Source organism: Mugil cephalus, chromosome 7 (genome assembly GCF_022458985.1).
Source record: "Mugil cephalus isolate CIBA_MC_2020 chromosome 7, CIBA_Mcephalus_1.1, whole genome shotgun sequence".
NCBI classification, from domain to species: domain Eukaryota; kingdom Metazoa; phylum Chordata; class Actinopteri; order Mugiliformes; family Mugilidae; genus Mugil; species Mugil cephalus.
This window is the reverse complement of record NC_061776.1, coordinates 14920250-14934493: the sequence shown is the minus strand read 5'-3', so window position 1 is coordinate 14934493 and position 14244 is coordinate 14920250. Positions and strand designations below refer to the sequence as shown.

Genomic DNA, 14244 nt, shown 5'->3' with positions numbered 1-14244 from the left:
AACATGCTGTTCCCCCATTGCTGTTGCTTCAGTTCGCCACCAGATGGCGCCCCTCCAACAACAACATCAGCAGAACAACACCCCTGAAATAAACCCAAATCAAGTGACAAGTGCTGTGTCATATATTCTCAGAGGCGGTGGCTCATTTGCACAAGATGTGGATTAAATCTGACACCGGCGAGAGTCCGTTGTTTCCTGCAGTTCACTAATTTCATACCCACACTCAACAGGAGGGGGAGCAGCTCGCCCATCTGCAGCGTGGATTGTTTTAATGCGAACCAACCAATGCATCAACTGAATAACAAGCTAGTCAGACAATTGAAACGGCCCCCCCTCCTCTTCTGATGGTACAGTCCGATGGGCTTACCTGATCACGGTGGGGGTGATTTCAGCACAGAAGAAGATGCTCAGGTTGCTGACTGCGTGGGAGGAGAACATGCCAATGATGGAGAAGGCGATGGAGAAGTTCCTGTTCAGCACAGCTGAGCTGTCTGCAGACAAAACGTGAGGCGCAAACAGGTGTATGCATTAGGTGAAAATACAAAAATTGAGCAGCAAAATTAAAATAAATAAATATAATAGCATTGTTAATATAATATAGTTATATAATTCTATTATAGTCTATATAGACAGAATATTTTACTTTGAAAACGATATAGCCATCCAAATGCCTAAGCTTTAAATATTAAATACATAAACCACACAGTAATAAAAAAAAAGTCATCTGAACCCATCTGGTGATTCAATCCTGTTCTTTCACATCTAAATGTAGTCTCTGCTACCTGATATTTTTACAGACTTCAGAAGTGAAAGTGAGAAGTAAAGAAGCTTTCATGGCCAAACAAATTTCGCCAGTATAATGAAGTGGGAAGTATTACATCATGTGAGGCCTGTGCGGCAGGTTTCATGACATTTTAGAAAGCGCAGCCACTCTCTAACCGCACCGCCAAAACCTGAACGCAGAGTTCCTAAAAATCTTGGTCATACTTAAATGTTGTGGTTGTTCTTCTCAGCGCTAACGTTCGCTGAGAAGTCTGCTTGCACGCCAGGCGGCGGCTCAGCCCAAAGACTGTTTGAAGGCGACGTTTTATGAATAAGACGCGTTGAAGATGGCACAGCGAGGATCAGAGGAGCCTGCTCTGTGATCATCTCTCGTATCCCACGGGGGGATTAGTGCGGCAAGAACAAAGGCCTCGATAAACAGAGAGGGAAGGCTTCAGAGCGCTGTAACAAAGAGGCTCGCCCTCTTCAACACAAAGGGGATAAATAAGTGAAAAGCCAGCCGTAATTACATCTCGGACTTCATTATGGGTCTCTGCAGGGCGCGCGTACGGCCAAATGAAGTGCTGTAGGATATCTGCATGGAGCACTGAAATCGCGTGCGGCCGTTTAAGCGATGCGAGTCATGATGGAAGACAATTAAATCACACGTTGAAAGAACTGCTGTGATTCTGGCGTGTTCTCGCAAAGTATCAGAGGGGCAACCCAAACAGAGTAACAACACGTCATGTAAACAGCTCAGTTGGAACAAACTGTCCTGACAGGGAGGGAATTTCAGTTGAAGGGCGGAACACGTCTTAGGATATATTTTTGCTTAGTGCCCACAAACATGAGCGTGAATCTCTGATCAGAAGGATTTCAATCAGGTTAATCAATACTGTAAATATGTCCAATTGAGACGCGTCTCTACCCCGCTCACACGTCGTAAAGCAAATAAAAGACTTAATAAAACTATACTCCTACCTATTTTCAGGTGGTCGCTGTATTTCCCCAGCACTAGAGGAAGGAAGACAAACAAATGTGTATCAGTGGTAAAGACAAAACATTACAAATCAAGCACGTACAGTGAGTTTATTGTTAGGGAAAAAAAAAACACAACACATTCACACATGCTCAGCAAAGCCTCGCGGTGCGGCAGATTCAAGGGGAACATGAATCATGTGCGTAACCTTGACATGTTGACTCAGGTTAAACATTAAAATGTAGCGCACTTGTAACTGAATAAACTGGCACGTACTGTTTTGGTACACATTGACTGAAACCGTGTAATCATGCGCTGGTACTTCACAGGAAAATATAAAAAAAAATAACATAGTGTGTAGGTCTCCAAAACAGTTGTGACTCATCAGAATATAGACGCGGGCCGTCTGAGGGTGTCCTGTGGTGTCTGCGAGCAGGATGTTGTTAGTGGAGGGCCTTTAGGTCCTAAGGGTTGAGGGGAAGGACCAATGTGGATCAGGCTTGTTCCAGTCCATCCCACAGATACGCGATCAGTTTGGGATCTAGTGAATTTGGAGGCCAGGTCATGTTTCAGGTTTTTTTTTTTTAGTTGTTCCTAAACTGTTTTTGTGTGTGTGTCTGTGTCAGACTGCTGCTGACATCCCCAACAGAGCACTGAATAATCACTAGATGTGCAACATTATTTATTTCTCCTGTCAACAGTCATAATGTTATGCCTGATCAGTGTATAGAGTAATGGCTCTCCCTTTGTATAGTGTCTGTCCTAATGGGAGCTAATCAGCTGATGGCTCTAAACTCAATTTCAACAATCATGAGCCTTTAAATGAATTTAAGTCTATCACTTAATCGCACTGGTGACCGAGCCAAAACCCCACCGGTCAAACATCTGTCACATCCGCGGCTTTACATTAAAAGTAAAACACAGTAGCAGCCACAGTGAGCTGTTAAATGAAGAGCTGCAGGCAGAGCACAATCAGTCGCTCCAGCTACTGTTTTTCATATAGCACTCACGGTTGAGCAGACCCAGCTGCAGCAGCGATGCCAGGGCAGTGATGATCATAAACATGAGGAGACCTCCGCGCCGGCCCATCAGGCTGACCGCCGGACACAGAGCAATGCACGACGCCACGGCGATGGTCGCCATCGTGTAATATTCTGCATAGAAGTTCTGGAAAATGGTGGTTTCCTGGCCATCGTGGTACATCATGCTGCGAGCGAAGCAGTGGTGGATCCCATAACCCGTTAGCCTGGATAAGGAACATACACAGGGAAAAAAAACGACATAAGGGAATAGCAAGCAGTAAGTTGGCTGAAGAGGTGGAAAGTGTGTAAAGCACCAAACGGGGAAAAAAAAAAAATAATAAAAAAACGGTACAAACAAATGTAGAAGATGAACAACACAGAAAATACACCTAAGCGCATCTGACAGAAGGAGGAGGAAAAGAGAAGCGTTGTCTCTCGTGTCGACACAAGAAACTGCCCGTATGTAAACAGCAGCTTATTGAAAAGCAGGAACACACCCCACTAGCACACAGAAAAACACAAGCAAACACCCAAACCCTCCCTCCAGGCTGTCTAATGTTTCATAAGGACAAAGCTCATGTAAAATTTATGCCGACGTAGAGAGTCAGGGACACCGTGCACTGAAGCAGAGGTAAAGCTGGGCCAGCCCAGATGAAATGAGGAGGAGAGGAGAGATCCAGCCCAAGATGAAGAGAAAGAGCAGCACTAAAAAAAAAATAAAAAAAATAAATGGAAGGACAAAAAGCAAGGAGGGCTAAGAATCAATGCAGCACAGAGCCTTCAGGTTATTAGTGGCATATTGAACGGCACAAAATGGCGACTCTGGGAGGCGTCATCCCTAACCACACAGGTAAGAAACATGCACCCCTCCTCCCCCTCCTCTACCTCTACCTCTCATTCTTTCCATTTCCTCGCATGCAAGCCACCTTTACGGACAAAGGGTCCGAACAGGTTTCTAAGACCAAACAAAACAAAACACTCACGAGTTGACGCAGAGCACAACGATATTCTTCCACAGGTTCCTCGTCCCGACCATTCTCACGATGCACGTCTTTTTGGGTTTATTTTGAAGAGCTCTTTGTAGTTCTGGAGGGAAAAAAAAACAAGGATAAAAATTATTTTATTTTACAGAATTCCCATCTGGTAAATCTGAAAGAAAACTGTCATAGTGGTGATATTTTATTCAGGCTTAACATTATGACCTAATATTGTGTCGGTCTCCCTTGTGCATCCGCTGCTTCACAAATGGGTTTTATTTCTCCAGTGTTATTCATAATTTCAGTTCTTTTTTCCCATAACTGTGTTACAGATATTCTGTCTACCACATTTACATTGTTGCCCATGAGGCTGGCACAAGATAATAAATACCTGCTGGCACATTACTGTAAAGTACAATGAGGCCTAATGCAGCTTCAACAACACACACGTTCATGAGGTAGGATGAAAAACGCACACGTGAGAGTGCTCTCGTGTTGGATTGTGACATATCGTACGGACGTCAGCGTACAAGTGACGGGGTCTAGGACGAGTATTGACAGGTATGTTATAGTTTTTAAATTAAGCCCTCCTGGGTTCTCCGAAGAGCCAGACAAGGATAAAGTTGATTTACGGGAACCGCAGAAAATTCCATGTGTATTTATAACGAGCGCGCCTGATCCTGCGCGTTTCGGCTCCAGCTGCTTTGTGTGACAGTGCTCACGGAAGACCGGAAAAGGCAGGGCCTCCGAGTATTTCGGTGATAGGCGGCGCTGATATGGATGTTTTGGTATCGTAGTGCCGGTTGCCACGGTAACGCACCTCTGCTTCACGGTACTGTACGTTCATTGACTCAGGCATGTGAAAGCATTCCACGCCGCATCTTTCTCAGACCTGCTCAGGCTTTTCCAGTGATCCCCTGGCAAAGCTACAAAACGTCTGAGTAAGATTATTCCCGATCGTATCTGTGCAAGTCACTCTGCTCACTTTCCAAAAACGACCGAATCAGCAGTCTCACATCTATCAGTCATGCCTCTGTGCTTGGAGAGGATCCTCAACTCCTCTTCTATGGCAGAAGTGAGTACATTCGGTGCTGAGTGCTTTACGGTACAAAATAGCACTGCAAGGATTCAGGACAGCCTGTTACTATAAAAACAAGAGAAGATAAATTAATGTCTACGGCAGGCTGATTTCTCTAAATGCTGCCTCAGCACATGCGCCTGAAAAAGCACAGTCAGTTTCTGAGCACTTCCTCTTTGGGGTTTTTTTTACTTTTACTTTGCACTTTTTTCTCCTAAACATATCGATGACTAAATTAACCAATAGCGGGACAAAAGCCCTCAGCGCATGAACGCAATCTGCCATGACATTTGTTAACAATGGCGTTCACTTCGCCGTTCGCCTCTGGCTGCTCATCTGAGCGCAGACGGTTAACCTGGGGTCAAAGTTCCTGACCGGCACCCATCTGCCGTCTGCACACCATCATGTCGGCTCATGTCCACTCATCCAGGCGGTAATGAAATTAACGAGCATCTGAGAGTGTCATAATGCAATGCTCAACGCCCACCGCTACCTCTGTAGTGGCAGGTTACTATGGCAACAAGGCAGGAAATTGACATAACCTTGTCAGTCCGTCTCGTTTGGGACTAGAGACAATAATGCCAGCCTCTCAAAAATAAGGGGACTGCAGACACCCGAGGCAAACCAGCGGCATTTTAACAGAATATTCACACGGCGCATTCATTACCTGTGAGGATGTTGTCTGTGTCGAGCTCCATATTCACTTTATTTTTCTTTGCTACGTGCCCCATGATCCACTTGGACCGGCCGTACTGTTGAGTGGCCAGCAGCCAGCGCAGTGACTCAGGGAAGATCCTGTCAAAAAACAAAACAAAAAACCAAAAAAAACAACGGGGGATGTCCTTGTTAATATGACATGACAAATGACTCACCATGAGAAGAGTCCTCCCTTTAAGATCTCATTGGAATCTGGCTAGCACAGTTAAATGTTGTTTTTGTTACACATTCTAGACACAATGTAGGGAACAAAAATGTACTGTTTGCTCAGACTCCAAACGCAAATTCACAGGTGGTTCTGCCTAACGCCCATTTCCAACCCTGAGGCGGTTCTCATTTTATGTATGCTCTGCTATAAAGTTATTTGTATTGCACAAATTCCTCTGAGTGGTCCCGTATCTGTTTGCAGAAAGAGTGCATGTTGATGTGAAGATAGCAAATACAACAACGTTGAGACTTAATTCAAAAGTGCAGCTTTCGTCGTCTTTTTGTAGAGCAGTTTGCCGTCGCTTCCCCAAATCTGCAACCTTAGATCACCTGCAGCGTTTTGATCTCAAGCCCAATCAGCATTTTTTTGTTTCTGTATTTACGGAGTCAGCCCCTCGTAATGAATGTTCTGTTTGGGTTAATCAAGAAAGTCGACATGGGTCCATTCTTTTTCCCTGAACGCACTTATTAAAAGGACAGATATAGCTTACTGATGTATTTTTGTGCCTCACGCCATGTGGACAGCTCGATTGCATGTGCAGAGAGATGTTGCCGTAGTGTTGCATAAGAGACAGCTAGATTGACAATAGATGTTTGCCCATGAACCCCTCAGGCTGAGTTCAAGGTGCAACGTCCCCTAATATCTCAGAGGGATGACGCTGAGTTCACAGCCTCCTTCGTGTCCTTGACTTCTGCAGGCTCTCAGCACACAAGGCCGTGATTGCATCAAAGCAGACATCTCTCTGCAGAGTGGTGGGGGATAACTTTGTATCATCAGGTCAACTTGAGGTTTCTTGATCCTACTGCGGAAATCTGTATGAGCTCTCCAAGTCCTCCGCTAATGGAGGTGCATTATATGACTAATATTGACTGTTTGTGAATGGAACCTCTTTTTTGCTCTTTCATCAAAGAAAGCCAAGGCATTAAATACCCTTAGATACTGTACTAGAACCTCTACAGTATTGGATTTTCCTTTGTCATCTTTGCACAACAGATCAGTGTCATTGTAGAGCAGGGGTCTTCAACGTTTCTCAGGCCAAGCACCCCGAAAAACTGATGGAGAGATTACCTTCGATATGTGTTCCATGTTGCTTAGGAGGGAAAATATTCTCTGTTGCAAAGGCGTTTTTAGTTTAACAAGAGTCAAATCAAACTACAGAAACGCGGGATGCTTAGCATCTAACACATATACATTATTGCCGCAGATGGCACCGCATGGCTTTTGCAGTAGAGGAGTAAATGAAGTGCGTGCAGGATTTAGAGGGATCTATTAGCAGAAATGGAAAATAGAATAGTTTGAGTGCGATGTAATGAGTACATCATTATCTGTGACCGTGAATTCTGCTTTTGTTTGCAAGCGTAATGGAAACTTACTAATAACACTAGAACGAGCCCTTCACATCTGCAGTGCATAGGGAGAACGGACAAACCAAATATGGCCTCTAGTTGAATTTAGAGTGGTGAGGGAAGGTGTATTCAGCTGGCATTCAGCTTGGAACAAAATGAGCCTAAAACAGCTCTGTACCAAAATGTAGCACACGCTAAGGTGTATTCCTCCTTACCAAATGTAGGACAGCATGAGCAGCAGGGGACAGATGATGACAGCTTGAAGTACCTGCCAGTCACGACACAGGTACGCCAAGCCGGGCATGAGCAGCTGACCACCCAAAACCACGAAGCTGGCCACCATGGTCATGGAAAAGCGCCATCCTGGCAGGCACAGCTCGATCCCTGGCAGAGAGAACAAAGAGGGGAGAAAAATCAGCATGCGTCGCTATCGCTGAGGCCATTTTCAAGTTTTCTTGTCGGCGTGATACCAGCATGGGTTCAGCCATGCGATGAAAAACACAGGAATATGCATCATCATCGTCAATCGGACGCGAAGAATCAGACAAGTTGCTGTGTGTTAAATGACTAATTTATCTCCTCTGACTGAGGCGGACTTGCCAGGACTTGTGATGCCGCTCTCGACAAGTTGCGCTGATGCAACGCATAAAACTTTCCAAGAAGTAGGAGTATATATTATGACTAAAGCTTAGTACAAGTTGGCCTTTGTGTTGAGCCACTGAATTTGCATGCAACTCTGAGTTTTGGACATTTGGTATGAAATTGTTGTGCAAAGTGTGTTTCTTTTTGGTAACATTTTCATAGACTGAATGATTAAGTGATCGATCAAACGAAAACAGCGCACAATAAATCACTACGTTGTTGTTCTGAGACAGTAAACAGAAGACGACAGTAGGCCGCTGTGAGGGTGAACTAACTAGAAAGAGGTTCCTTGTACTCGTTCCTCCTCTATCAGAATGGCACCGATTCATTCACCCAGTCATTAGCATGCGCACCACACTGGCAGCCAGCAACCACAGACAGTACAGCCCTTTAGTTACTGCAGTAGAGAGGATAGGCTTGGCATCAAATCCAAGTGAGCGCTACTGTAACCCAGCCATTCTCATGCCGCACAAATCTTTTGTGCCGCTTCAATTATTCCTTTTCCTTACACTGTGTTCTTTTTTTTTTTTTTTTCCTAATGGGTCTTTTCTGCTCCCCAGGAATCTCCAGATGGGCCTTTCAAGGTGACAGGGCTGGCATAATGCAGTGAGTGTCGGCGTCCCTGCTTCAAACCAGTGGAAAAGACTGGAATTTCAATTAGGACTTGCCCCCCTCTGAGGACATGAATAATGCTCTCTGTTCACAGACACTATCGCAGCTGGAATGACAAAGCCAATGAGTGGAGAGCAGGGCGATGGGTGCAAAACCTGCTGAGTTTGAACCAACTAACCTCAAGACTCCTTCACCGCTGGGAGAAAAGTACCGCTTCACTGGCTACGGACTGCATGGGATTGGAATTCTTCGGTTATGTGTAAGGCGTCATGCGCACTCAAACAGGCCACTGCATTGTGACCGGAAAAAGCACACCCCGTGGTGAGCTACGGAAGAGTGCTCGGCTACGCCGGCACGCAGCGGGGCAAGCTGCTTTATGATCGCCATTAATATGACAGTGGAGATATACCGTATGTATAATTGATCCAGATTGAAATGCAGAAGGAGAACCAGAGGCTGTGGAAAAGAGACTTGAGCTCCTTAGTACCGCTGACCCTAATCCTCCGCAACCCACTAGATCAGCATTCCCACAATGCTCTGCCGCAGCCTCTGTCCCACTGACATAAATCTACCAATAAGTAATCTGATGTAACACACACCAGAAACTCTACACCCACATTAGCTAACTAACAGTCTCGGAGGTAACGAAACAAGTGAGGCGTAGGAGCACATAAAAATAGACTCATTTAAATGTATTTATGCAGATATTGAGGAGAGTCGATGGGGAAACGGCATAATCAATGATCAGGCCAATAGCTAATGAGTAATAATAATAATAACAATCCCCAAAGAAGCTTATTGCTTTGCTGACTTTGGCAAAACAGGAATATGAATCACACTCGCTGGTCCAAGCAAGTGCACGGCACCATCAAGGGAGCCCATTGTTTCCCGAGTGAAAGAGATGGGTCGACCACTAAAGGCAATCAGTGCAGCCGCTCCCCGTACCCACAGGCTAATGTCATGACCTTTCTGCTGGTCACATGAGGTCCGTGCGGCTCCGCGCCACAGTCCCCCCCCGCCTAATCCCGGCCACTTGATCTGTTACGTAAAATGATTAAGATAAGGAGGTCTTTCCTAGAAAACAAAGGTTTGTTCGCCGCGATTAATATTCATCCCATTATTATGAATTACAGACGCAGCTACCCAGTCGGGACCTGGAAGCCTTCTAGCAGGCGTCCCAGGTGAAAAGCTCCCATCTCTCTCAGCTATGCCCCTTCTCTTCTCTTGTGTAATTTACCTCTGCTGCTTCATAATTCCCGTGCTTTAGATTTTCCACATCCACCCACTGCTCTGATTCATTCTGCAATTAAAATAGGTTTGGTGTGTGCTCATTAAAGACCGTTTTCTCCCGCTGAAGAAACAATCAATTAAAGCTCTGTAGGTGGTATACAAAAAAAAAAAAAGTGGATGTCATCTTTCTGTATGCATAGCTGCTTAACCAGTACACATTAGGAAGAGTGAGAGTGAAGACAGATATGGAGAGCCACTCCCAGCACTCGAAGCTACAACTTCTGCTTCACTAGAAAATAGCAAGTCTGCCATTGATTAGTCACAGCAGAGCAAAACAACATAGCCTCGCACCCCATACAAAAATGAGTTGACGTGAACACAATTCAAGCATCTGTCAGGGCTGCTTGCGTCCTGTCACACGACTAATTCTGATCAATATCGCACTACAAGGAAATCACCTGTCCTTGAAGGCATCTGCAGCACACGCATAAATAAAAACTGATTAGACGAGTCGATGGAAGAATGAAAAAAAAGCAAATTGGAGAATGACGTTCACATCTCTGCTTCTCCTCACAACCAGAAACAGCTGCGCTCACCCTTATATGGGTGGGCGACATTTGGCTCACCCGGGCTGCATTAACAATAGATACATTTTAAAAGTTTCAAGGCTGTTTTCACAGTTGGAAGTAGTTTGAGGGACGAAACTCCTGTGCAAAGCTGCTGGTGCGTTCAGAGTGCGATTCTTCTTCTCGGTGACAGGCCCGGGCAGCGGTATCAGCAAACAGCATTTTCCCGATTAGGGCCCAGCGAACCTTGGTCTTTGCCTCGCATTACTACATTTCAAACAGTTTGTTTGTGCGAAAGGCAAACTGTATCCTCAGTGGGACGTGGTGACGACACAGAGGAATAAATAAAACAGTGTGGGGGCGAGCGCACAGCCGCTCAACCCGCAGTTAGTCTCAACCAAAGGATCTGATGAAAGGGATAAAAATTCTCCCTTCAAAGTTCAGGAGAACATAATCGTCTGAGGAAGCGACGGCAGAAAGCCGATGCACTGATGGAGCATCAGTGCATTGGCTTTCTGCCGCTTAGAGTGACAAGGTCAAAGGCTTTTGTCAGGTCTATTAAAGTGTTAATAGAATGCTCATTGATATTTGTTGCAGGGCTGATGCAGTTAGACGATCCTGCTGATGGCAGATAACTCAGGTTCCGAGAACACGTGGGAAAAACAAACTGAAGCTGATTTATAATTACTCCGGTAAATAACTTCCAAAGATATATTGGATGGCTGTGTTGGCACACAAAATTCCTGAGGTATCGTCCTAAGAATAAGGTCATACTCATTGATTAGTCTCTTATCTTGAGCTTCACAGAATGCCAACCAGCCCCAACAAGCCCCAGGGCCTTTGTTTTGAACCATCAGCAACATGTTTGCACATTTGCATGTAATAACTAACCCACAAGGCCCCTTTATCCTTCCTCCCCCACACACAGGGAAAGATCAGCACAAAATAAGCTACTGGCTCAACAGAAAGTACAATGTGGAACAAGAGTAACAGAACGGCATTTGTGACATTTAGTTTTACTCAGTCTGACGAAACAAGATGTGAAACTGCATTTTGTGATGTAGTTTTTTTTTTTTTTTTTTTAAGACTGACCCAAAGATTTCCGATGCTGATTTGATTTAGCAATTTGTGGCGCAAGGTAGCCTGACTTTTTATTGGAATGTGGTTTACAAGCACCACGGGTTAAAAATATGACTCCATTTGCAACGCAACACATCCAGTCTGCTCTTAACAGGAAGAGGTTTCCCAAAGTAAAAAAAAAAAAGGAAAAGGAAAAACAGATGTGGGTAATACACAGCTTCCTCACCTGATACATGCACGCTAATGTTTCAGCAGAGTAAGTCTGCAAGTTTGCAAAATGCAAACTCAGCACAAAAAGGGAACTTTAACCCTGGTCAGAGTAGAGGAAAAAAACTGGAGCGTGCACTTTAACCCATTTATCAGGAGACATTCCATTGTGTGTTTCAGGAAAAAAAATAGTTTCTGTAGGCGACAAGCTTTTGTATTGGGTTTGCAGTCTGGATGCTTTGTGATCCTTTTAATTCATTCCAGTCATTCTTAGCATACAGATGGCTGTGCCGTTTCTCTGCAGCGGTGTAAGCCAGCTGCTTTTCTAATGAAGCCGTAGCCATATGTTCCAACCCTGACACGCACCACTCAGGTAAGGCCAAACCCACACAGAATGCTGCCTGTCAGTCTGCACCAGTAAACACTGACACAAAGGGAAACCATTTACACAGATAAACACACACAGGGCTTCCATTTTTTATTTATTTATTTTTTTTTGCCTACCCCAGCGCCTCATCTGTGTGCACAGAGAGATTAACGTCTGGGTTGGAAGACGAGGGCACCGCTGAGAGAAAGAACCTCATTACAGCCAACAGAGGAAGAGTTGAGAAGACAAGGCCGGCCCGGAACTGTCTGACCTGACAAAACACAGCATAGCGCTGCAGCAGGAAGTGCATTTGACCCACCATCCTGTCTGAGCATTACTCCAACGTCCAGATGAATTAACACACATGGCCACATACCGATTAATGTTTATTCCCAACTAGAGCGTGCTTTTTACTTCTTCCACACATTCAGCCTAAAATGCCATTTCACTTTATACGACCTTTACATGTTCCTCTTGCTGTTGATGTTCAATAAATGTATCTGATGTGGTGCTTTGCAATTTGCAGCAATTTAAGGTTATGCATAGGATTGTTGCAGTAACTGATTAGCACCTTCATCCATCTCTGTGTCATATGTACTCCCCTTCCCTCGTGTAAAATGATTGTCATCCATACAAGACCAGTACACGTACCAAAGGACTGACAGCAAACAGGCACATTGGCAGCAACAATATTATGCTAAACAAATATAATGTGACTTCATTCATGTTCTTGCCAATAGGGCTGAGCAATCAGCCCATCAACAATCATCCCTGCATCAAAGTACAAAGCGGTTAATACTTTGTTTTTTTAATACGCCATAATGTTCCAGCATTACTCTACTGAAAGGAAGCTTGACTATACAAATGAAACCACAAACCAAATTGATCAGCGTTGCTTGTCAACATGGGGCCATTTAACATTCCTTTCTCCCTTCCCTTCTCCGTCTCTCTCCTTGTTTTTGGTTTTGACAAGGAAGGAATTACAAATTATCGTAAGCGTGGTCTACATATCATTAACCAAATAACGTCCAAGCACCTTGATGGCGCAGGGAACATTCTAGCTAGGACTCATAAGTCACCTTGGAAAACACAGCTCTCTCAGTACAGGACGTGGAAACATTATTGGCATCTTTCTTCGTGCCTTCTCACAAGTGAGGTCTTTCAAATCCTTTCTTAGCACATATGCGGACACAGATGACGTCACTGAGACACAAGTGGGGAGACCGGACTAGAATTCTACCCCATCACACTCTGCCATTACTGGAGAACCCAAACATTAGCCGAGGGCTAAGAATAAACCACTATCAAGTATTTATTGGCCCGTTTAAGCGGCAACTCATCAACAGTTGTTCAGTTTTCACACCACAGGCAGACAAGCAACAGATTAAAAGTCATTTTAAACGGGAGCACACTCGCACGACACTGGAAGCTGACATCTGACTTGGTGCTGCATTTTGGACATGGCGTGCTACAAATAGTTGAGCTGGTTTCAACTTTAGTTTTTTTTCAGCACTTCAAAGTCGCAGTGAAGCGACTTTCATCAGATGACGACATTCAACGAGCGCTTGAGCAACACTTCACCTACGTCGCTGGTGGCGCTTGGTCGTTGATGCTAACAGTGCAGCTAAATTTTCCAAAAGTTGAGAGGTCACAAGTCACAGCTGAGATACCATACCAACCAGAATTCAGCCACAACATTAAAACCAACGACACATGAAGGGATCTTGTTGTAATGCAATGTTCTGCTGAGAAATCTAGTATTCATTTAGATGTTATATAGAAATGTTCTGCCCACTTAAACATTGCTGCTCCTTAAGTACAGCTCAAAAAACATTAAAATTGGTCAAAGGTGTTGACTGTACTTCCTAACTCCCCATACTCCGAACTTATCAAGTGTCTGTGGAATGCACTGGAGCAAGCGTGATCCACAGTGGCCTCTCCCCTCAACCCACAGGACCCAAACGCTCCCATAACAACGTCCTGGACGCCACAGGACACTCTCCCGTGTCCATGTGTACTGTATCAAAAGCAAAATTGGTAAGCGAACATTGTTGGGCAGCTACCTAACAGTTTCCCCTTTTCTTTGTGCCTTTGGATTTCCAGCATTATATTACCCGCTTATTAGCTTGCTAAATTGTTAGTCTTGCTGGCTTCTAGACGCTGACCATTGCCTAGCAATGTTGTTTTCACAACTTGTCTCACAGGTCTGCGTTACCAAGAGAATGACAAATACTGATGCAGAGTGACACATCAAGCCAGAAACACAGAATACACCATTTTAAAAGAAGTGCGGTAGGCAAGAAATGTGATATATCCACACCAGCCTCTATGAAACAATATGTTTTGTCTCCTTGATCATTGTGCACAGGGCAGCCACGAACATATCTGTCATAGGTTAGATACAGAAAAGCCATAAAGCTCTGCATGATTCATGACACAACTGAATCATGT

At 44.6% G+C, this 14244-nt stretch overlaps 1 protein-coding gene across 3 annotated transcripts in view; it reads right to left on the bottom strand.

The window, feature by feature from the left end:
* The window catches only part of slc22a23 (solute carrier family 22 member 23), a 31734-nt gene that overhangs the window by 4755 nt on the left and 12735 nt on the right, over positions 1 to 14244 (bottom strand). For all 3 annotated transcript variants that reach the window (XM_047589086.1, XM_047589087.1, XM_047589088.1), the window contains 6 exons: positions 7305 to 7473; positions 5486 to 5613; positions 3747 to 3849; positions 2752 to 2987; positions 1744 to 1776; positions 368 to 491 (listed from right to left, as the gene is read on the bottom strand). In XM_047589086.1, the coding sequence (XP_047445042.1) occupies positions 368 to 491; positions 1744 to 1776; positions 2752 to 2987; positions 3747 to 3849; positions 5486 to 5613; positions 7305 to 7473 (793 nt within the window). The remainder of the gene's footprint in view (positions 1 to 367; positions 492 to 1743; positions 1777 to 2751; positions 2988 to 3746; positions 3850 to 5485; positions 5614 to 7304; positions 7474 to 14244) is intronic.